We start from the raw sequence: 24,763 nt of genomic DNA on the forward strand, positions 1-24,763 counted from the left end.
CCTTCCCTTCCCAAACCAACCTTCCCTTCCCAAACCTTCCCTTCCCAAACCTTCCCTTCCCAAACCTTCCCAAACCTTCCCTTCCCTAACCAACCTTCCCTTCCCAAACCTTCCCTAACCTTCCCAAACCTTCCCAAACCTTCCCAAACCTTCACAAACCTTCCCAAACCTTCCCTTCCCCTCCCCTTCTTACTCCAGTTTAACTCTTCATAGGTTTCTCAGTGAAATATCTTAAAAACTCCTTCCTTCTTCAAAATGTATTCAAAATAAATGAGAATTTTGTTGTAAGCAGTTTAGATATTTTCTTTAACTGACAAAATATAGGAGAAGCCATTAAGTTAAGAAAATATTTCTAGATTGTGTTTTTTTACAGTAAATGAATTGTGTAGTGCTTGACACATTGAAAATAATTTAGGAAGCAAGTTTTCCAATTTGTCTAGGATAAGTTCTCATTAACTTCAGACTAGAAGCATGTCAGAAGTTGTTGATTTATTACTATAATATGCCTAAATTAGATTTTTAAATTATTATTTCTGGAAGTTATAACCAAAACCTATTTTATGCGTACTCTTTAAACAGCTTAACATTTCTGGGTACTGAGTCTATTGCAACAGCATAATCAGTATGCAGAAAATCATTGAATGACTTTATTTTGCTCAAGTATATAGAAAAATTGTGTTCACATTAAAAAGCTTAGGTTTAGCTTTTTTGTGGGTTTGGGTTTTTTCTTTTACCTTTTGAGGTCTTCAGCAGGCTCTCAGATCAACTAATTTTTTATATGGAGACTGATGGTGATCAGAATGGGCCAGACTAAACTATCTGCTTTTCATGCTGCCATTACTTCCACAAATTGCTCAGCTGTAGAATCACAAATAGATGTTATGCATAACAAGAGCAGGTGGCTAATTAAAAAAATACTGTAGAAGGTGTTAGGAAGCTATGCAAATCAATGCTAATTTTTTTTTTGCCTGATGTTAAATAAATGCATAATTTTCTTAGTAAATTTTTGTTTGTATTTAGCAGGATCATTCAGTAAAATTAAAACCAGATTTTTGATCTTTAAATAATGGATTTTCAAAAATAACATCTGGATATGTATTCCAATGTCAGTGCAAGCTGACATTGCTTAACCAGGCCTTAATGACAACCTCTCTGTATTTTGGCAAGTGATTGCAGGAATTATGCCCAATATTTCCCCACAATCTCTGTAATTGTAATGGAGTGGTATACTGGCCATGCTTTGGATGTGTAGGGCAATTACCAGCAAAACAGTATCAACCAGCTATACCTCTGATTTCACTTGTATCTATTGATGCGTAAGTACACAATTCTTTTGGTCATGAATAATTTCAGAAACATCTAATATCCCTTAAAGAACAAATATCCATTTCAATTCCCTTTTTTTTGTAGTATGGGAATTCAGGGGAGTACAAGACCCCTTGAAGTCTAAAAAAGATCACTTTCCTCTCCCCTATGCACCATGTGTTTGTGACAGCTCCTTTCTGGCATACTGTTCTTTTCCTTGGCTCATGTAAAATCATTTTGTCTTGTCTTCTTTTTTTCCATCGGTTTATATTCCTTTCTTTCATCTCCCCATCTTCTCCCTCATGCCCCCAAGCTCACCATTTTCTTAATAAACTAAGGTAAAATAGTGCTGTCTTCCTGAATTTTGTCACACAGCCCCTGCAACGCCCTTTTCTTCTTGTTACAGTAGATTTAATACAAGATCAGATCTGAAAGAACTCAACCTCAGTGCAATCCCTTTAAATGATCAGTACCTGCTTATAACATCTGAATGTTAAAAAAAACCTTCTCCTGAGATGCTACTGGTGCTGGGATATTGTTTACAAGAGAATAACCTAGCTAATGAAACTTGTAAGTTATATTTTGTATTCTGGCACTCTCTGGAATAAAATTCTCACACTGTACATTTATAGCTCCATACCTGTAAAAACAATGAATTGTTCTCTTTATCCTACCCTCTACCAGATGCTCTTGTTCCAGCTGCATTGTATATACTTTGAATCAGATCCTTACACTCATATGGACTGCTCCTTTTAAACGATATAATTCCTTGGCTGAGTAAGGTAAGTTTTAGCAAAAATAAAGATAATGCTTACTGTAGACACTAAAGTAGAGGACTGTGGCACAGGTCCTGTCTCCTCTGTGTTTTTGCTTTAACCTAGATCTCCAGCTGGCCACAGGGACTTTTGGACTCTGGGCTCTATTTTCTCATTGTCAAATGATCTCTACGAACTATTCACACGTGTTTCACGAAAAGTGGTGCAATATAACTCAGCATAAAATCTTCTCGATGGAAAATGTGATACTTGTTTATAAAATCTTTAAGCAAGTTGGTTTTATGTACTCACACTTGATTTCTCATGGTCTTCATTCGCTCATTCTTTTATTCACACGTACACACACACATACTTGTAACCACCAGGATGTGTGTGTCCAAGAGGACATGCAGGTTTTTCCATCCTGCCTACTGCATTCATACACCAACTTAACTATTTCTGTTAAAAATCTACAGCATCAAATGGTCAAGTATTTGGAAAAAAAAAGTCTGGAAAACTTTGCTTAACTGTCTCTCTACTCTGTAGTCTATGTCTTAAAAAATAGGTAAACAAGTAATTAATCTGTATTTTAATATAGCATATATCTCTGCTGTAAGATCAAAGTGACTGTTGCTTCAGTAGAAAAGAAGGTTAGGTGATAGCAAGCATTCTCTTGTTGATATAACTCATCAGTCATTTTGCGTATGTGATCATATTAAAAGAGAGCAGTACCAAATATGGGAGAGAATTAATCCACTTGAAGAACCTGGGGTACCATGGTAACTATTATTTCCAGAATTCAGAAGTTACAACTGAGGTTAAAAAGATGTCTATCACTAATTGTGGAAAATATCTTGTGTAGGCTAAGGAGATAAATGTCCAAAAAGTCAATTGTTTTATTTTTTAACGCAGTCTTGAAAAAAATCGTCTTTCTATATACTTGAGACTAGAAAACCCTTTTACTTGTAACTGTGTTGAAATACCAACAACTTTGTACTGCAGTGTAACACTTAACAGTTTAAGGCTTGTTATAATGATTATTAACTAGAAAATGGTCCCTCTAGCTCCATTCCTGACTTTGAAGTGTGCGTAAAATACTGCTTTCTTCTAGTCATTATTTAAATTCCTCCAGAGTGCTACAATCAAAGGAATGAATTCAATAGACTAATGTTGGTGGGTTTATTTTGCAAAAGTTTGTAAAGGTTCAAGTGCTGGTCTATTTAAATTTCTATATAGCTCCAGAAGTAAACACATTTTTGTGTTCTGGGATTGTATCTAATAACACTGTTACTGAATGCAATGCATAGGACCAGCTTTCTCATCTAAAATGTTGGTGATGTGAAAATCAAATGCGGCACATTTGTACCTCATGTAGCAGTACTTGGATATTCAGCAATACTTCATGAAGCAGATGTAGCTTCAATAAAAGCACTGGCAATTTTATTGATTTTAAAGTTCAGTATGGGTCCCAGTGCTTTTGTGGGTTGAGATCTTTATTTTATTTGAAAGAAAATGTTATGATGTTCAACTCAATAAAAGTCAATCTTTATGTTTGTGAATAATATCTAAATTATTAAACTCCCATCTGCCAGGTGTCAGAAGTAAGAATTACATTAGAAGATCATGGAATTACTCATATAAATTTGATCACTAATATTGGCTGGACCATTTGAATATTGATCCCCTTTAGGGTTCTCTTCTTCAAGGACTGATGCTTAGTAGCCAGATGAAGCAATTCTGGTGTCACTGCCATTCCAGCTAGGAATTAAGTCTGATAGAATCTCTAGGAGAATGAAAGCAAACCTACAGAGATGGATAAAGATTATGATGTGTTTATCTAGAAAGGTGAATTAATAACTTTTGTGGGTGAGATAAACCAGTTCTATCTATCAGGAAAACATACATCCCATTCAAGCTGGTGATCTCTAAGTATTGGATGGTCTTCTAAGGGCAGGAATTCTCTTTTAGACACAAAGAAAAGCAAGGAAAAAGATCCTTCAGGATTACCAAGCTTTCCAGAACTCTTGCACTTGCACTGAATGTCTCTACTCCTTCCTTAATTAAATAAAAAGGGCATTGCAGGGGCCACAGAACTGCTGTACACTGTACAGGAAAATCTGATAAATTAATCAAAAAATATTTTCCCTCCCTTTTCCTGGAAGCTGCACATCCTTACTTGCAAATTGTTTTCTTGATTGTATGGTGTTCAGCCCTGCTACTTCAAGCATTGTTATGATAGATTTCTATAGAGAGAACAGGACAGTAAATTAGTTATTATTTGGGGCACTAATAGTCTAACACAGAAGTGGAGATACAAGATAGAGCAAGGATTCTGTTTCATTTCATCTGAATGGACTAACCTTGGCATCCCTTCTGTTCCCCTTGGTACTTAAGTGTTTTATCCCTGACAGCCAATCATATAATCAGCAAAGGTCTGTTACTCTCAATGCAGTGACAATTAATTCAGCATTACAAAATTTTCACAGGGAGGAGTCAAGCATTTTCACCTGTTTAAGGTTAGTGTGCCCCAAAGCTTTGCATACATTCACTAAAATATAATTACTATAGTGGGCTGCAAAAGTCATAGAGATAAACTTGCTCAGAAACATCTTAATTTACTATATTTTTTTTTTAACTGAGGGAAATTATTTGAGGGACAAATGCAGAAGATATTTTTTCCATGTTAGACATATAGCAAATTAGTACACCTGGGTTTTTTAGATAACAATTTATATGCTGAGGAAATCCACTCAGTTTTCGGGTACTGACCTGGGTTTTTAAAGCCAAGTAATCGTACTGAGATTAATGTCACTATGCCATTGAGCCTTACTTGGTGACTGAAGGATTGTAAACTGTGGACTTGCATTAGCACTAAGTTATTTAAGGCTAGGATTGTAATTCGTGCTGGTTTGTGAAAGTGTGGTTTAATATGACTGTGTAAAGATAAATTGTGCTTGTTAAAGAAAGTGTCATTTTTGAAAGTATAACTCCTCATATTCTCTTTGAGTTTTACTTTGGTGAAGAAAAGTCATTGACAGCTGTAACCAGTAATATAGTCTGACCTATGCTACAGACCAGGATACTTAGCAGATATTTGTAACCAGGTCTCTATAATTGCTTGTCCACTCAAAGCCCAGAAAACCAAGCATATCCTCGGCTGCATCAGAAGAAATATAGCCAGCAGGTTGAGAGAGGTGATTCTACCCCTCTAATCTGCTCTGAACCCTCCAACATAAGAAGGACATAAAGCAAGGCCAGAGGAGGGCCACAAAGATGCTCAGAGGGTTACAGCACCTCACCTATGAAGACAGGCTGAGAGAGCTGGAACTATTCAACCTAGAGAAGAGAAGGCCTGGAGATACATGTTTACAGCCTCCCAGTACCTAGAGGGTGCCCACAAGAGAGCTGGAGAAGGGTTTTTGCAAGGGCATGTAGTGATAGGACAAGGGGAAATGGCTTTAAGAAAGAGAGTAGATTTAGATTAAACACGAGGAAGAAGTTCTTTACTGTGAGGGTGGTGAGACACTGGAACAGTTTTTCCAGAGAAGTTGTAGATATGCCATCCCTGGAAGTGTTCAAGGCCAGATTGGATGGGGCTTTGAGCAACCTGATCTAGTAGTTGGGGTCCCAGTCCATGGCAGGGAGGTTGGAATGAGATGATCTTTAAGGTCCCTTCCAACTCAAATCATTCTGTGATTCAATGACTTGCTATAATTGACTTCTTTACTTGTCTCCCTTAATTGACAGTTGCATATTTTAAACAAAAGAGCAAATATTGTGAAATGCCACAGTGTTTCTTGATGTTTTATCTTGGGCATGAGGCCTAAGAGGAACATTGTTTCCTAGACTTTATATATCTGAACTCTATGGGCCCCTCTCCTGAAGTCAGAATGAACATCTGTACCTTCTCTGTAACTTCACAAAAAACGTTCGCTTCTTGGGTTACAGACAAGTTTCATTGTCTAAGCACAAATACGTTGTGTCATCAAATGTTCTCTTTATGCTGTACTACCAAGGACTAAACATGTCTTGAAATGAATATTCAATTTAACAATTATGTGAAAAATAGGCTAAATTCCAAGCTGAGCAATTCTTTGTTTTGTTCTGAATTTGCTGCCTGTTTTTTGCATAAGATGAATGACAGCCTTAGAAAAAATACTGTAGAGTATTTGTTCATGGTATCTGCTCACTCTCTAAGGTATTGCAAATGTTTCTGTCAATGTTGTAGTGGAGACTGACCTTTTGATGTGAACAGATGGGAGAAAGAAAAACTGAGCATAATTAAAACTTAAATGTTGAAAGTTTTATCTTGCACTCTGTGCTCAAAATGACTTCCCTCTGTAGTGGGAGTTCAGCTTGAATAAACACTACACTAAAGGCTTCTTAGAGATCATAAAAATTTTGCCTTTGTTTGTCCTGTCATGCTTCAACGAGGTGACTAGGCCTGGTTTAGAAAGAGAAGTTACTAATCAACAATGTTCTTCCATACTGCTTCTTCCAGTAGTAACCCAAGAAACAAACATCTGCTCACAGTGTCATCCTGCCTAAAGACTGCAAGGCAAGAATGATCATATAGCTAAGGCATTAGATGAAATTAAGTGGAGAGATGTTAATAACAACTGATTTAGTTTTAAAGTTGTTGTGACACACTGGAGGTCACTCTAACTTAATATTTTAGACATAAATTGGCAACAGTGCTTTTCTATTTAGTCCACTATCCTATGATGATTATTCAGATGAACATCAAAATATAAAGTTCGTTTTCTAGTGATCTGGTAGAATAAAGCTCTACCTCCACATTTTTCACATTTTATGGAATTAAAAAGAAAAAAACAAAACCCCAACAAACTTTTAATCCAGTGTTTAATCTGTTTTGCAACAAGAAGTCTATTCCTATTTAGTTTATAGCTTTTTTTTTCTGCCAATGATACAAACAGTATTTCATTTAAAAGGTTCCACCAATAACCTTCAAGACCTAGAGATTGCCATACATTTGTGCCTTAGAAAATAAGTTTTACTATGGGGTAACTTCCAGTAATTTCAACAAAAATATTTTTATTACCTAAAATCTAGAATTTGAGATATTTTCATTGCATATTCAGAATATGAATTCTAAGTGAGTTTCATGGCTGATTTTATTACGTAATTACAGAAAAGTGTGTGATCACCTTCGTTCGTTGTGCAAGCAGTTAAGACTGGTCATTCCTTTCAGAATCAAAGCTGTGTTGTGTTAAAGTCTTGCCTCTCTCATAACGTGTTATGGTTGAACTAAACAAGAATTTTATAAGTATCCACCAATCACTACTAGTAAGTGGCCTTGATTTATCTGTCTCTCTACAAAATTGGAAGGCATAAAAAAAGGAAAAAAATACACGTTAATTAGGAAATACAAACAATAAGCAGCAATCTGTAGAGCAGAACTTCTGAGGACAGCTCCTAGAAGACTTTGATTCTGGTGTATTTAACTGTCTTAATTAAAACTCTACAAACTAGAGAATAGAAAAATCTTCCATAATGCAGGTGATAAAAGGCAGAGGTGTATGACCCACTCTTAATAGTAGATACATGAAAGAACATAAAACGTTGTTCTTCCCATTTTAAGGGAAGTGAACAATTTACTTAAGCTCTTTGGGTTTTTTGGTGTTGTTTTGTTGGTTTTTTTTTTCTCTCTCTGTAGTAGAAGAAAACTTTGTGAGGAATTGCTTTTTATTAAAAAGCAATTCCTTTGAATTTGCCTTTGAAAACCCGTATTTTTATATTATGGACCACACTCTGAAAAGGAATCTCATGAGTTTGAGGCAAAAAGCAAAACTACTTGCAGAACTACAAGCCTGAAAAGCCCAAAAGTCAGTTGCCTGTACCCTACAACATCAAGCAATAGCAGACTTACAAAGATGGCAGTGCCACAGAAGACTCTCAGTAATAGCTCTGGCAGCACTATGGTGCTGGGACGGGAATATGAGTCTGTGTAAAGCATATATATATACACAAATAAATTCTTCCCTAACAGGAAGAGGATGCCAAAATCTCTTCTCAGAAACATGGAGAGGAATAGTGCATATTTACATGATGCTTATGATTGCTTTTCTCTTTTATTTCTTATACTGCAAGTATGAAATATCCACAGGGCCTTCATTCACAGGCCTTTCATCAAGACATCCTTGCCAGATCCAATGGCAGTTGGGAATCAGCTTTACCAATGTCACTCCTGTGTGCTGGGACAATATCTCTGTATTCCTCCCAGGCTGCCTCTCATTGCCTTCCCCTTCTGTATACTCTCATTCACATTTGTGTTTTGCCCTGATCTCCTTGTTCATCCATGCAGACCTTTAGGTCTTTTCTCTGACTTCCTTGCTCATCGGAGTCACCTCCTTTGGAGTTTGGAGGAGGTGATCCTTGAATAACAACCACCACTCTTTGACCCCCCTTTCCTTCAGGTCCGTATCCTATGGGACTCTTTAGAGCAGATTCCTGAACAAGCCAAAGTCTGCTTTTGCCTGGCTGTAGTGTGTCTCCAGCAGATATTGGGGTGGCTGAAGCTCTCCTGGGAGCACCAGGACTGGAAAATGTGAGGCTGCTTCCAGATGTTTGCAGAAGGCCTCATCCACATGACTGATGAGACTGAGAGAATAGGCTTGTTCAGCCTGAAGGACAGAGCCTACAGGGAGTCTGGATTGCTGCATCCAACTGCTGAATGAGAAGGTGTAGAGAAGATGGAGCCAGGATGTCCTTGAAGCTGTATCGTGAAGCAAGAAGCGGAAACAAACACAAGTGGGAACGTGAGAAATTCCAATTAGCTCTAAGGGAACACCTTTTTGCTGAGACCATGCTTAAGCACTGAAACATTGTCCAAAGAAGCAATGAAATCTTCAGTTCTGGGGTTTTTCAAGACCTGACTGGACAAAGCCCTGAGCAAGATGATTCTACACAAAGCTACTTTAAGGATAGAGTTGGACCAGGTGACCTTCAGTAGCCTGTTCCAGCATAAATCACTCTATAGCTTCTGTCTTGCTAACACAAAGTGAAACAAAACCTTTTCTAATGAAAGGGTTTTGGCCTCTAAGCAGTTCAAACTGTCCCCAGCAGTTTATGGGTCTTGGACTCTGCTAGGCAAGAAGATCTAAACTAGGCAAATGGAGCTCTGTCACCACCTATTGACATGCCTTCTTGTAGTTCTTGATAAATATTTGGACATATAAATGACTGTGAAGAATAAGTTTGTAGGTAGAATGAGAATAGCTGAAATAAGAATATCAGCCAACTATGCAAAGAACATGCAGTCATGTCCTTGTCTGCTAGGGACGAAAATACTTTCTTGCAAGGCATACGCCATACCTGATTAAGGCCATAACAGCAACACTTACAAGCATATGTGGCATAGAGTTATGATGAGTATAAAATATGTTTATGTGCATAAATATTTGTATAAATGTTGGAAACCGATTCTTTGTATGTGGTTATTAAACAAACACATTGCATTAAATGCTGGCAGAGTGTGCAACAAGTTGAAATTTATGAAGGTCTATATAAAAGGTACTTGGCACTTAGATCATCAGGTTTGGATTAATTACAGACAGAAAGAAGAAGGAGGAAGCTTTCTGTGCTAAAACTTCAATCTTAACATCAGAAAAAAACCAGTATTTTCATGTCTATGAATGTGTGATTTGCTTTTCACAAAATTTGACTTTCTGATATTACTCAAATGATCTGTGTTGTATATTAGACTTACTGAGCTTTAATTAGTTTTGGCTGTGTTTTTTTTTTGAAGTTTGCAGCTTATTTAAAATAGTCTGACTATTTTTTTGCTATGTTTGCTATATTTATCTTAAATAAAAACATGTGCTTGCTATTCTCTTATATCTTACATGGTACTGTGAGCTGAATAAATAGTATAGTGCTGTCTGTGTAGCTAAACAGGTGAAGGCACTAAACTTCATATTACATCTGGAAAAGAATTAAACAAGACCAGTAGCAGATTAGTAGCACAAGTATTTTTGTATCCTGTCTCCTATTTGGAGATTCTTATTCCCCACCCTCCAAAAAAAATTCCATAAGAGCTTGTCTTCTGAGGTTTATGTAATTTGACTTTTTAAAAACTAACTTGTTTACAGATTTCTGTGGGCTTTGAAAACCATTAGATTTCTCTAATGCATATTTAAAGGAAAATGTGATTTGGGAAATTTGATGGTTATTACTAGCAGATAGAGGAGACATCAGAGGAAGTCATCTATAGATGTCATTAAAAATAATAAAACTAATGACATGATCAGCAAAGCTGACCAGATGCTGATGTGCCTCAGAGGGGAATAAATAAAGCTAAAAGCACTTATGAGAATAGTTCACCCAAATGAAGTAACTTGCTATAGTTATAGATGTTGGAAGGAAAAGGCCCTCCCAATAACATCTGTGTCCATTGAACGGAAGGTACTTAATCAGCCTGGAGTGTGTTTAGGAGTTTGGAGACCATCAGACTACCTAACGCCACAACAAAGTCCTTAATCATTAGCGTCCAACCTATATTTAATAGAGAATTTAGCACGTTCTTTGGAAACTCTGACCCGCATTTCTTGCTTATTATTATGACATTAGATACACTGTGAGGAAAATATATCCTTTCATAAATCACTTATGTACTGTGGCTGTAATTAAAATAACATCATTCATCATAATGTCATGTCATCTTTTTAAAATAGTTCAGGTACTTGAGAAAGCAGCAGTTTTAGTTTCAGTAAAATGATCTTCTAAGAAATCTTTGTAAAAAGGGTTAACTCATAAATGTAAATCAATGATTTCATGCCTGCAAAACGCTCACTGTGTTTTTTAATGATTACTAGAAAACAGAGTGTCAATGTAGGCTTCTTTTGGGGTTTTGGGGGGTTTTTTTAGTTGGTTTTTGAAAATTAAGTATTTACCTTGCAATACTGTTGCCTGAGCTTGTATGCTGATATGCTGCAGTGAGCTCGGAGGGCAGAGAAGAGGCAGCTTTTCTCTGTGGCACTGCACCAGTGCCCTGTGCTCAGCACTCAGAGCTGATCAGCCGATGTGCTTGTTCCTAAGGCGCCTAGTAGGGCATACTGAATCAGGACTCTGACTAGCACCGCGGGAAACCCTTCCAGTATTAGCTGAGAAACTTAATTTCAGAGATGTTCCTTGTCGATTTTAAGAAAGAAAAGCAGGCCCCCCGAAGATGTGTCATAGTACCAATAGGAACCGTACCGTCTTTTGCTTGACTTGCTGTTTCCAACCCCATAAGTGTAAACAGAAGGGAAAAACGCTGAGCTTGGTGTGGAAGCTGTGCTCCTGTGTCTGTTGCTGGACATTAAGAGTGAACATATTTTATTATAGGGAAACGACTAACTTATTTCCCTAGAACTACTGATGCAGTTTAATCAGAAAAGGCCTCTTGGCAAAATTTTTGCAAGATCTAGGTCGGAGGTGAACAGGTGTCATAACTTGTCGTGTCTAAGCACAGTACAGCTGTCTGACCCTTTCTCTTCCCATGCCAGTTTCCGAATTCACGGCCGGCCCCAAGTTAAAACTTGGCTATGCTGTGGGATACGACGCTGTCTCGAGCGCTCCCCGGGCGGAGCAAGGCGCTCACCCGTCCCCGCGCGGTCCGTCCCCGCGGGGCGAGGCGCTCGCCCCGCACCGGGGCTCCCCCGGGCAGCGGCGAGGGGCGGATGGCGCCGCTCCTCCCCATCCCGCCCTCCCCGCCGCCTCTCCGCCGAGCCTCGGCGGTGCCGGAAAAGCGTTAAAAGGGCTGCGCGGAGAGGACCGGGGGGACCGGTGGGGCTCGGCCGAGCTGCGGCCATGGGGCAGAGGCGACTGAGCCCCGGGCGAGCGGAGCGGGGCAGCGCCGCCGAGGGGGCGACGGGCGGCGGCGGCCGAGGGCGTCTGGCCGAGTCCTGGCGCCGGCTCAGCTCCCGGCGCGGCTCCTCCAAGCGCGGAGGACCCTCCTCGCCCGCACCGCCGGTGAGTGACCGCGACCGCGGCTCCCCCATTCCCGCACCCTGTGACTTCGTTGCCGGGTGGTGGTGGTGTGAAGAGACCTGTTGCGCTTTGGGAGGAGGAATCGCCTTTCCCGTGCGCTGAGCCCGACTTTGTAGTTGTAACAGGTGCGAGGACCCACTTCGGCTCTCTTCGTGTGCTCCCCGGGAAGCAGCAGCTCGACTGCCGCCGCCGAGGCTGGGGCCACACGGAACGAAGCCAGAGTGGCTGGGAAGTAGCTGCTTGAGACTCGAGCTCGCCTTGTGCAGCCGAGGGGACAGTGGTAGCAATCGTAAGCTAAGGACTTAAAGGCAGGTAGGCTGAAAGGATGCTCTTGGGAACCAAAGGTTTTCATCTTGGGCAGGTGTCTCCTTGTAGGTGTATCTGCCTGCAGCCAGCTAGGTGGTATGAGCCAAAAATCTCTGAGGTGGATAGACAAACATTTTAAAGGAGATGCATGCCACAGCATAGATTACAGGTCAGGAAAATGAACATCCTGGCCAGACATACATGGAAATTGAGAGAACAAATTGAGCATTCAAGTAGAAGGAGTGACATTTATTAGAGTGCTTGACAGTCTGTCTCCTTGGGATCAGAACCCTAGTGCTAGGTGCTGAACAAACACATATAAACACAGATTTTGGATGAACTGGTCACTGTTCAAGGACAATCTCAGTCCTCGTGTGTTTAAAAACAATGTTGTGTATTCTTATCTAAAGCAGACTCTCTGAGCTCTGGAGTGATACACCTTATTCAACGGATCAAATGTATAATTTCAAAAATAAACACTGATTTATAAGCTTTCGACCTGGGGGTAAGATGACCACAGGTTGAACGTCAACTGGGGAAATAATATAAGGGTGAAGAGACCTACGGTAGAAAGGATGCCATGGCAACAAGAAAGCATCAGAGAAAGTAACAATATTATCTCATGGAATGGGAAGAGGAGGAGTTTTGCATTCATGTGTACCACGCTATAGATTAAAATACTGTAATTTATGGTGGGGTTTGGGGGTAGCTTTTTTAGAATACACAAACTTCCTTTTGCAATAGATGCCTTAAATTTAGTTCCCAGGTAAGGGTTAGATCACCAGAACTCATCAGAAAAATGCACAATGCAGTTGAGGGTTGTTTCTGTTTGGCTGATTGGTTTGCTTGTGGGGCTTTTTTTTTTGGTTTTGGCTTTTTGGTCTTGTTTGTTTCGTGGGGCTTGTTGAGTTTCTCTTGTTCTAAACGAAGTTGTTCTTGTGGCTTACAGCTGAGATGAATTCTTACTCTATGCAGCACCCTGAATGAGATTCAGGTTGCAAGTGTTTGGCCAGAATTGAAAGTTTGTATTAATCTTTGATTAATCTTTGCTTTTCCAGAATCTTTCTGAAAGGATGAGCAACTTTGTCCTGTTTTCTTCTCGAAAGCAATACTATTATGGTGTTTCTGTGTTAGTGGATTTGGATTGCACTGAAAGCACTGAAACCACCTCCATAAATCGCAGGACAGATGAGAACGACTGATTCTGAATTTTTTGGTTTGTTTGTTCATTTGGTTCTTTTTAATTTGTGTCAGGTTTTTGGAAAACACTTTTTATTCTTGTGAATGGGTGGTTGCTAGTTTACATTTTCTTCATTTATACATTCCTTTTTTTTTTTTAAAGGAGAGCATAGGATTTCTGAAATCACATTTTATCACTAATTCACTTACAATCATTTTCCAAAGTGCTGAAGAAGTGAATGATATTTGAAGTGGAAAGGAGCAAACATTTTCTAGTCACACATGTAGCTGGCTCCAAACAATCTCTAACTTTATAGCTGTTATCTTTGCTTAGAATGACCCTGAGAATGACATTTTGAGTAAAGGTATTGCATATTGAAGGAGTAAATAAGTTATAAATTAAGGCTTAGCAATTAAGCTTTTTCTACTGTTTTCCTCTCTCCATCATCTGCTTGTGGAGCTATGGTAAGGGAAAGCTGAGTGGAACCCCCCGATCAAACTGATGAAAGTTTTGCCATTGAAAACAACAGATCACATTTTTGATCATGCTAAAATTCTACTCATTAAGAGGAATGTCTGAATACTTTCCACAAAGATCTTGAGTTTTATTTGTATTTATAGCCTCTGAGTTATGTGAAATTTTCAACCCATTTTAAGCAGGGGCTGCACAGTGTTCTAGTTCAATAAAAGTGGCAATAAATGGCTGCTCTGCTGTACAGTTTCTGATCACAGCAACTTTTTTTCTTTTTTGTTCAAAGATAATAGGTTTTTCTTATTGCTTTTGCACTGAAAATTTCCCCAGGATATTTACAGTAGCTCAGATACAAAATGACAAGTGAGAAATGTATGAACACATGAAATAAAACTTTATTTTGCTGTGACATCAGTGAAATTACAGCTGTGAACCAGGTCATTGGTCCTGTTCTGTAGACTGAAAATCAGATGGGCTGAGTACAAAAGATTGACGAGGAGACCCTTATGGAAGAACTGAGCTATATGTATGTCACTGAGGAACAGTATATGTACGGTTTTAATCCAGTGAGTGAAGAGCTGGATTTCAAAGTGACTTGTCATGGACCAGATTAGGGGTCCTTGATCAAAATATAGCTTGACCTCTGAGTTTCACGTTTGTGAATTTAAGAAATCAGCTACCATTTTCTCTTTCCCACTTATTGTGGCAAAAGCATCTTTATCAGGAGGCTAGCAAGCCTGGTGAGGAGGCTGTTAAACTAGGGAGAGAGATTACAGCCCTGAGTTACAAGAGAAAATGCTGGGGCAAGGACAGAAAGTACAAGTACAGAGTGTAGAGAACAAGGCAGAGCTTGGGAATATTAAAATAAGACGAAAGGATGCCCACCTCCAGGGTGTGTACCCCTCTGCACACTGCCTGGGAGATGAGCAGGAGGGACAAGAGCTCAGCTTGTGATCAGAACTGCAGCATTGCTGGGAAACCTATGATGTGATGGGGCACTCCTGTGATTGATGGAGATGATGAGCCCTTCAGGAGAGGCAAACAGGCTAAAGGAGGAAGGGGGCTGCCCTCCATGTGAAAGAGCAGCTCAGATGTGTGGGGCTCAGGTCTGTGTAGAGCTTGTGGGTCAGGGTCAGAGGAGAGTTTGCTAAGTGTCACTCTGTGCTGGGATGTGTTACAGATCACCAACCAGGGTAAGGAAGCAGATGGAGTTTTTCTGAACAACCGGAGGAAGGCTGTGTGTCACAGACTTCCATCCTCACTAAAAAATTTTACACATCAGAACATCAGCCATCCAGGAGATTGCTGGAGTTTGTCAAGGAAAACTTTTTGTTACCAAATGGTCCTCCAGTCCTTGAGCAGCACACTGTGACCTGTGGTTGTGTATCCCCCCCACTAACACTTCCCCTGCTGCAGGCTGCCCTGTGATCTGAGAAATGATCTGAGAAATGCTGACCATAGACAGGCTGACTTGTTGCTCATTCAAGCTATTACATGATTTTTTTTTCCCAAAGGAAACAACTGTATTTGTCTTTTCTGCTGGAAAGCAGAAACAATGTTCTTATAAGAAATTCTTGCTGCAGTTTTAGATGAAGATAAAGTGGTGCAGGTGCTGTAATTGTTGATGATGAGTAGGAGCAGTCTGCAGGCTCCTCTCCTGAGAAGAGTTTGTCCTGCAACCAAGGAATCAATGCAGCACACCACAGCTTGAAGGCACAGTCCAGCACAGCACAGGCCAGGGCATACTCAGGTTAGCTGGTATGAGGATCACTGACTCTTGATTTGCAATGGTTTCCGTGTCAGGATCACTACAGATGAAGAAAGTGATACAGTGACAGCAGATACAGATAAGGCAGATCCTCACCACCCTCTGTGTTGTCACCGACAAGGTCCACCAGGCCTCTGCACTCAGTGACTTGGCTGGAGGAGGAGAGAAGCTACTAGCCAGGATTGATGGTCAAGTCAGGGATCATGCAGGAGTACTCAACACCCATACATGTTCCCTTGGACCTGTTCAGGCAGCACTTCAGGGTCCCGAGGGGATAGCTGATGTCCTTGTGCAATCAGTTTGCATCAGCTCTCCAAGGCTGAGGAGATCAGGGAGCACCCCAGCAACTGGAGAAAGGCTTCTTCAAAAAAAGGGCAAAAACCGCTCTGAGGAACACAGGCCAGCCAGCAGGCCATCTGCCTGAGGTAAAATCACGGAGTGCCTTGAGACCTCCTGGATCCCATGTCACAGAATCACAGAACATGCTGAGTTTGAAGGGACCGATGAGGATCATAGAATCCAACCCTCCCAAAGAGTCACACTATGTGCCCGAGAGTACTGTCCAAAAGCTTCTTTAACTCTCTCAGGCTTGGTGCTCTGATCACTTCCCTGGGGAGCCTCTTCCAGTGCCCAACCACCCTCTGGGTGTTAGTCTAACATCCAACCCAAACCTCCCTTGACACAACTTCAGGCCATTCTCTCAGGCCCTGTCACTGGTCACCAGAGAGAAGAGATCAGTGCCTGCCCCTCCTCTTCCCCTCACAAGGAAGTTGTAGACTGCAATGAGGTTTCCCCTCAGTCTCCTTCCTCCAGGCTGAACATGCCAAGTGATCTCATACGGCTTCCCCTCAAGGCCTTTTACCATCCTCATGGCCCTCCTTTGGACACTCTCTAGTAGCTTAATATCTTTCTTATATTGTGGTGCCCAAAACTGCACACAATATTCAAGGCAAGGCTGCCGCAGAGCAGAGCGGGACAATCACCTGCCTCAACTGGCTGGGGATGCTTTGTCCCAGGACATGGTTGGCTCTCCTGGCTGCCAGGGCACTGCTGACTCATATTCAACTTTCCATTGACCAGGACCCCCAGGTCCCCTTCTGTGGCACTGCTTTCCAGCATCTCATTTCCAGTCTGTACGAACATCCAGGGTTGCCCCATCTTAAGTGCAGAATCCGGCCCTTCCCCTTGTTGAACTTCCTATGGTTGGTGATTGCCCAGTCCTCTCATTTGTTGAAGTCTCTCTGCAGGGCCTCCTCGCCTTCGAATGAGTCAACAGCTCTTCCCAGTTTTGTATCTTCTGCCAACTTGCTTAATATCCCTTCCAGTTCTGCATCCAAATAATTTATGAAGATGCTGAAGTGCTCAGGGCCCAAGATGGACCCCTGCAGAACCTCACTAGTGACAGGTCACCAGTCTGATGTTACCCCAGTCACTATCATCCTCTGTGCTTGACCTGTGAGCTAATTGCTCACCCACCATATGATATGTTTATCCAGGTGTGTGCTGGGCATTTTGTCCAGAAGGATACTGTGTGAGACACAGTATCCTTTCAGCCTTACTGATATCCGAAAGGATTATATCAACTGGCTTTCCTTGATCAATTAGGTGGGTTACCTTGTTATAAAAGGAAATCAGGACTTTCCTCTCATGAAGCCATGCTGGCTTTATCTGTCAGGCTGCATTGTCTTTCAGATGTTTTTCAATACCTCCCAGAATAATCTTTTCCATGATTTTACCAGGCACTGAAGTGAGACTGACAGGCCTGTAGTTTCCAGGGTCCTCCTTCTTGAAAATTGAGACAACATTTGTCAGCTTCCAGTCAACTGGGACCTCTCTGGATTCTCTGGATTCCCAAGACCATTTATCATTGAGAGAGGTTTTGCAATGACATCAGGTAGCTCTTTGAGGATTCTGAGATGAATCCCATCAGGCCCCATAGATGTGTAGGGATGCATCTGGAGGAGCAGATCCTGCACAATTTCAGGAGTGATCATTCTCACAGTCATGGTCCTCCAGCTCAGGGCACTGAGACCCCTTTGGTCCGTCATCCATGTTAAAGACAGAGGCAAAGAAAGTGTTAAACACCTCTGCCTTGTCTCTGTCCCTGGTTGGAAGGTGACCATCCTCATCCTGTAACAGTGCTGATATTTCTATACTGCCTATTGCCATTAATATATTTGAAATAACTCTTTTTGTTGTTCCCCACATTACTGGCCAGCTGCAACTCCAGCTGAGCTTTGGCCACACAAATTTTCTCCCTGCAGTGGCAAGGAGCATTTCTGTGTTCTTCCCATGTCACCTGACCTTACTTCCACTGGGCATAAAACTTCCTTTTTTTGCCTTATCTGCAAGAGAAGATCTCTGCTCAGCTAAGCTGGCCTTCTGCCTCAGCTGCTTGACTTCCAACATTTGGGAATTGCCTGCTCCTGTGCCCTTAGGAGGTGATGTTTGAAAAGTGACCAGCACTGATGGACTCCAGCAACTGCAAAAACATTTTTCCAGAGGACCTTCCCTACTAAATCCCTGAGCAGCCTGAAGTCTGCTCTCCTCATGTTCAGAGTTGAGGTTTTGGTGGTGCCTTTCCTCCTGTCAGCAGAGATTTTAAAGTCAATCACTTCGTGGTTACTGTGGCCAAGACGGCCACCAATCTCCACTTTACTCATAAGATCCCCTCTGTTGACAAGCAGCAGATCAAGGAGGGCATCTTTCTGAGTCGACTCCCTTAGGACCTGTTCCATAAAGTTGTCATCCAGGTTTTTTAGGAATCTTTTGGCCCAGGTTGAACCAACTGCGTGATGCTCCCAGTTAATTTCTGCCAAGTTGAAGTCCCCCATGAGGACAAGGGCAGTTGACTTGGAAGTGTCCCTTAGTTCCTCATAGAATAATTTGTTAGCATTATTGTCCTGGGAGGGATGGGAGGTCTAGAGCAGACTCCCACAGTATATGTGCATTATTTGTTTGCCCCTTGATTCTTACTCAGCTGTGCCATTGCTACCTGTGAGCTCCAAACATTCTACCCCTTCTATAATATACGGTGCCACTTCTCCACCTCTTCTGCCCTGGCTATCCCTCCTGAAGAACCTGTAACTGTCCAACAGGGCAGCCCAGTCACAGAACTCATCCCGCCTGGTTTCACTTACACCAATGATGTCAAATCTCTGAGACTGGGCCAAAGTTTGAAGCTCCTTTTGTTTGTTCCTGGTGCTGTGTGCAATGATGTAGAAGTATTTCAGGTGTGGTACATTGTAGCCAATACCGGCTGAAGCAGGTTGAGGGATCCCATTAGTGCTTGTTTCTTCAAATTTTGGCACTCTATCCCATCACTCATCACTGGCAAGCCTGATTGTGTCCCTTTCCCCCTTCCAAGGAGTTCAAAGCTCTGCCAATGAGCCCCACCAGCTCCTGCACTAGAACTCTTTTTCCCCTCTGAGATAGGTGTGTCCTGTCAGGTGTCAGCAGACCAGGTGTTGAGTAGGTCATCCAATGATTGACAAATCCAAATTCTTTCCACTTACACCAACCTCAGAGGCACACACTCCTCTGATTCCTACCAATATTATTCCTTGTTATTGGAAGAACTGAGAAAATCACTACCTGTGCTCCTGATTCCTCTACCAGTCATGCCAGGGCCTTGAAGTCTCTTTTGATCGCCCTTGGACTTGTCTTTGTTATTTCGCTGCATATGATGTCTGGACATGTGAGGGAGTAAACAATGACAAAGAGCAAGGAATTGCCAAGGGTCTGTCATGCCTGACCCACCCTACTGCTGGGTGACAAAATCATGGGAACGAGAGGAGAACAGCAGATGTCACCTACCTCCACTCTAGCCAGTGTTTTGTACCTGGGCTATTACATTACAGTCGGAGAGGGATGACATGCTGATGGGTAAGGGCCATTTGGTGGAGCTAGGGTAGGGGGCAGGGGAGTGGACTCTCTCCAGCCTTGGAGTTTTCACACCTTGCCTGGGTGAAGCCCTAAGCAGCCTGATCTGCCCTCTGCTCTTGGCAGCAGAACCTGCTCTTGGCAGCAGAATCTGCTCTTGGCAGCAGCTGGGACTGGAGAGCTCCTCAAGTCCCTGCCAACCTGAGTTACATTGTGATTATGTAAATCAACCTTAGAAAGTCCTCTGAGAGTTAATTTACAAGATGCACACTAGCACAGCTAGTAACTGTTGTCTATACGGTCTTCTTGAAAATCTTAGAAATGTACCTACATTGGTTATCAGATGCGGAAATGCATTTCTTAAGAAAAAAAAAGGTAGTTCTGGCCCAGGGCAGGGACTGCTAAAATAATCTATTAAAATTGTAAAAGGGAAAGTAACACTTTGCCTGGCTGATCTTCCTGCTGTACTGGCGGGAGGATGCACCCCTCCCTGTTGCAGCCTCCCTGTCCAGCCCCAGCTCCCCACTGCCTCCTCTAGCTAGAGGATTCAGCTAGAGGATTTAGTGTGCAGGAGGTAGCTAAAGCAGGTGTCCATTATGTTTGAATGCAATGCTTTTCTGATGGTTTCATTGCTCAGAAAGCTTAGCAATAAAGGATCTAATAAGCCTGGAAACCAGAAATCTCTGTCAGTGTTGTGACTGGGAGGTGAACCAAGGGCTTGGGCAAAGTAAGCCTACAAGAGGTGCTTGCGCAGGTTGCAGGTCAGATGTTATGCTTGTGTACTACTCACATCATCAGATGAGTTGTAATAAATTTTACTACTGATCTGATTTTACTATTTTTGATGGAAATACTTATTTTTATTGCTATTTTTTTAAAGTTCTTGGTAGCAGAAGGGGGCATAACTAATTCAGTGCATGAACACAAATCGTACGACAAATTGTACATTTTGTCTAGCTTTTATTTTAGACAACTGCTTTCTTTTCTTAATTTTTGCACTTATAAAATGGGCTTTTAAAAAGTAAATAGTATATAGCAGGGTGTTTTCTTGATTTTTTAAAATTTGTTTCTGTGTGCTGTGGATGAGCAACACTTTTTTTTTTTGGCTGCTTATTTGGATGCATTATTAACAAAGCTAGAAACAATGACTGTTTATGCTTGAGTTTAAATGCAATTTCTTGAACCTAAACATGATGTTGCTTTTTTAAGAACTTCTCCTGAATGTATTGTCTAGTGTCTCCCTGCAGTAGGCCTCCAGTAAGGAAACCTGTAAAGAAACTTCCTGTGGTAGACAAGTCCTATATACTTGTCTGAACAGCTGATCTTGAGTTTGTTCTTTTAGTGGTGGGGAAAAAAATGTATAATCTGTGCATTACTACTTTGGTGTATGTGTGGACTAGCCTGTTAAGTAATGCGACAGCTGGATTTTTAAAGGGTAATGATTCATTATGATTTTAGGGATCATGGTTTTATCAGAACTGAAATTATTTTAGCTGTTAAAATTCTTGTGATGGTGTTCTCTATGGTGTGGATTGAGTACTGTCCGATGCTGGATAAATTTTCATAATCCCCTCTTATTGATATGAAGTGACTTTGAAATTGCTAAATTTTATGCTGAAGGGAAAGATTCAGATTTTGGATTTAAAGAATTCCAGAAAATGCTTATATAAGGCAACCCTTCCAAGCTAAATTATTCTATGACTCTATGTTTTAAGAGTAGTACTCTGTACCTGGTAAAGCAGAGTGTATCATAACTGACTGCAGTCATATGAGATACAAGTCACTGCAGAGATATAATGTGATTTTTAGCACAGAAGATGAGGAAAACAGGAAAAAAAATCCCAAACTGAATGACGAGAGGGAAATGAATTCCCATCAGAATAATAGAACAAAGCAGTAGTTCAACTTCCACAATTCTCATCTACTTGTCTCCCCTGAAAATACATCAGGGACTATTATATTGAAGATGTAGTGTCTAAGAAAATACCAAGGACTGAAGTTGCCTTCTCTTTCTTCCTTTCTCGTGGAGATAATAATCATTAATTATTAATGTAGAGCCTATTCTGTATTTTAAAGGAAAGTACATGTATTTCAAAAGAAGGTGGAGGTTTAATAATTAGCATGATAGAGTCAAACTCCATGGGCAGAATTGAAAAATTATTCATAATGGGGGATTTCTGACTTCATCTCATTTGCTTCTTTGAGGCTTGATGATGTTTAAGTGGTGGTTGGCCTCCCTTTTGGTTAAAAGATTTATTTCAAACTGAATATCCAGAATCAATAGATATCTTTTAAATATTGAGCTCTTCCAGTTGTGTGCTGTGAATGAACTGTGAGACTGAGAGCTGTTGATGTAGAGGTGCTGTTGTTCCTGATCACCCCACAAAAAGCCAAAATAGGCCTCTGAAGGCTTGCTTTCCTTATAGGACATTTTATTTATTATTTATAAGACATATTATCTATTCTGTGCACTTGCTGAGGTCTTGCCTGAAAATACTGGATTTAATTGAAAAGAGAAATATTTTTAAATTACAAACAATAATTTAGGAGTAAAAAAAGAAAAAGAAAGAAAAAAAAAGATAATAAGTGGGGGGGATGAGAAATCCATCTGCCTGTGACAAGGAGCATGAAAACTCGTATCTACATCAGGACACACATTTCCCTTTCACAATCTGGTTGGTTTGGGGTTTTTTGTGTGTGTTTGTTTTTTGTTAGGGTTTTTTTGCTATTTTTTTTTCACTGTAGGAAGCAGCTACTGTGAGGCATGCATGTAGGCTTTTGGAATTCATCTGAAGCTTATAGGATGTTTTATTCATATCAGCATAATACAGACAAGTACTTCTTAAGCTATTGGAGGTGTATATTGGTTAAGAAAACAGAAGAATATTTTAACTTGCATTATATAGTCTAACACTGACTGGGGAGTAATATAAGTGTCCTACTATAACATATTTTCTGTGTTTGTAGCTGAAAGCAACTCTTTCCAGGCATATATTTATTACTTCTGATGAAGCAGCATTTCAACAGTCCCATCACATTTCAAAATGATAAGAAAAAGAGTCTTATTCTTTTCTGGCACATGTAGCATTTTTTTTCTGGTATTCTTATGTTCTTTTTGCTTTTAGATAACATAATTGCTTTAATGACATGAAGAAAGTGTTGTGTAAAGAGTATTCAATATAGGCGATCTCTTGTTGCAACTTTTTGAAGTTTGCCATGAAACTGACTTGTTATAAAACCCTGTGAATCACAGTGACTGTACAGGTGCAAGGAGGAAAAAAAAATAAAATATTTTGTCTAAATAAACAAGCTAATGAAAACTTTCTGCTTCTTATTGCCAGACATTGAGTGCTTGCTCTCTAGAAAGGTAGTCTAATAAGAAAAAGCATCTGATGATAATGTTCTAATTTATTACAGCTATTTATTCTGTCTTTATTTCTCATTATTTCCTCCGAATGATAATAGAATCATGGATCATAGAATATACTACTTTGGAATGGACATATCTGGCTCATAGAGTCCAACTCCTGGCCCTGTCCAGGACACCCCAAGAATCACACCATGTGCCTTGTCCAAACACTTCTGGAACTCAGATAATCTTGGTGCTGTGACCACTTCTCTGGGGAGCCTGTTTTGGCATTCAGCCACCCTCTGGGTTAAAACCCTTTTCCTGATATTCAGCCTAAACTTCCTCTGATTCAGCTTCATGCCATTTCATCAGGTCCTGTCACCGAGGAGTGAGAGTGATCAATGTCTGCCCCTCCACTTCTCCTCATGAGGATGTTGAAGACCACAGTGAGGTCTCCCCTCAGTCTCCTCTTCTCTAGGCTGAACAAAAGAAGCAACCTCAGCCACTCCTCATACGGCTTCTCCTCCAGACCCTTCACCATCCTCATGGCCCTCCTTTGGCTTAATATCTTCCTTATATTGTGGTGCCCAAAACTGCACACAATATTCAAGATGAGGCTGCACCAGTGCAGAGCAGAGCAGGACAATCACCTCCTTTGACTGGCTGGTGATGCTTTGCCTGATGCCTCCCAGGACATGGTTGGCCCTCCTGGCTGCCAGGGCACTGCTGACTCATATTCAACTTTCCGTCCACCAGGACCTCCAGGTCTCTCTCTGTGGCACTGCTTTCCATCTCATTCCCCAGTCTATACATATCAGGCACTGAAGTGACACTGACAGGCCTGCAGTTTCAAGTGTCATCCTTCTTGCCTTTCTTGAAAATTGGGGCAATATTCACCAGCTTCCGGTCAACTGGGACCTCTCCAGGTTCCCAAGACCACTAAAAAATCATTGAGAGAGGTTTTGCAATGACATCAGCCAGCTTTTTGAAGATTCTGGGATGAATCTCATCAGGCCGCATAGATTTGTAGGGATCCAGCTGAGTAATTTAAAAGTAGTGTAATTTAAAAGTAAAACTAAGCAGAATTTAATCTGGAATGTTGAAATTACTTTGTGGTTGGAAAAGCTGAAACAGGCTAGAATATGTTTCACTATTAAAGAATTCACAGACATCGGAAGTTCTCAACAGTCAGCTGTGGTCTAGGTAATTTCACTAGTGGTCCCTCAAGAGAATAGGATACAAAAAAGGAAATGCGTGCAACTGAATGACTTAGAATTTCCAAAGGGTCTGGCGGGAAGCTTTGCATCTCAAAAAGTTGCCATGGGAAATTACTAAGGCTGTAGTAATATCAGAAGTTGTGAAGGAAACTTGGGAGACAAGTGGAATTTACTGAGGCAACAAGGCAGACAAGTGAGAAAGATTTTAATAAGCTTAGCAGTGAAGGTAGGTGCAGTGAAATTCACCTCACAGTATAAGCCTATTTGTTCTCCCATTTAGTTATCAAAATTGTGACAGGGCTGGATTTGATTCAATGTAACTGTTTTGGAGACAACAACCTGTTGATTTTAGATATGCATTTTGATTTAAAGAAAGTATTTCCTTAATGTTTAGGTATTAGGGTTAGTTTAAAAGGTATATACAAATCCTTTACACTGACAAAGGAAGAACACAGATATGTATGTATGAAAACAAAATTTAACTGGAATTCAAGCTTTCAGCCCATGTGGACAAGAACTACAAAGGCCCAAACTCATTCC

The 24,763-nt window shown here is 40.8% G+C and overlaps 1 protein-coding gene across 2 annotated transcripts in view; it reads left to right on the top strand.

Moving 5' to 3' along the window:
• Positions 1–24,763, top strand: part of TRPM3 (transient receptor potential cation channel subfamily M member 3) — a 424,598-nt gene that overhangs the window by 19,061 nt on the left and 380,774 nt on the right. The window contains exon 1 of one of the 2 annotated variants that reach the window (XM_027708976.1): positions 11,871–12,032. The exons of the other annotated variant lie outside the window; for it this stretch is intronic. Coding sequence (XP_027564777.1) covers positions 11,871–12,032 — 162 coding nt within the window. Of the gene's footprint in view, positions 1–11,870; positions 12,033–24,763 lie in introns of those variants that run through there. 2 annotated transcript variants of the gene reach the window in all.

This window comes from Neopelma chrysocephalum, unplaced genomic scaffold (genome assembly GCF_003984885.1).
Source record: "Neopelma chrysocephalum unplaced genomic scaffold, ASM398488v2 Primary Assembly neopelma1_96657, whole genome shotgun sequence".
Classification (NCBI taxonomy): Eukaryota; Metazoa; Chordata; class Aves; order Passeriformes; family Pipridae; genus Neopelma; species Neopelma chrysocephalum.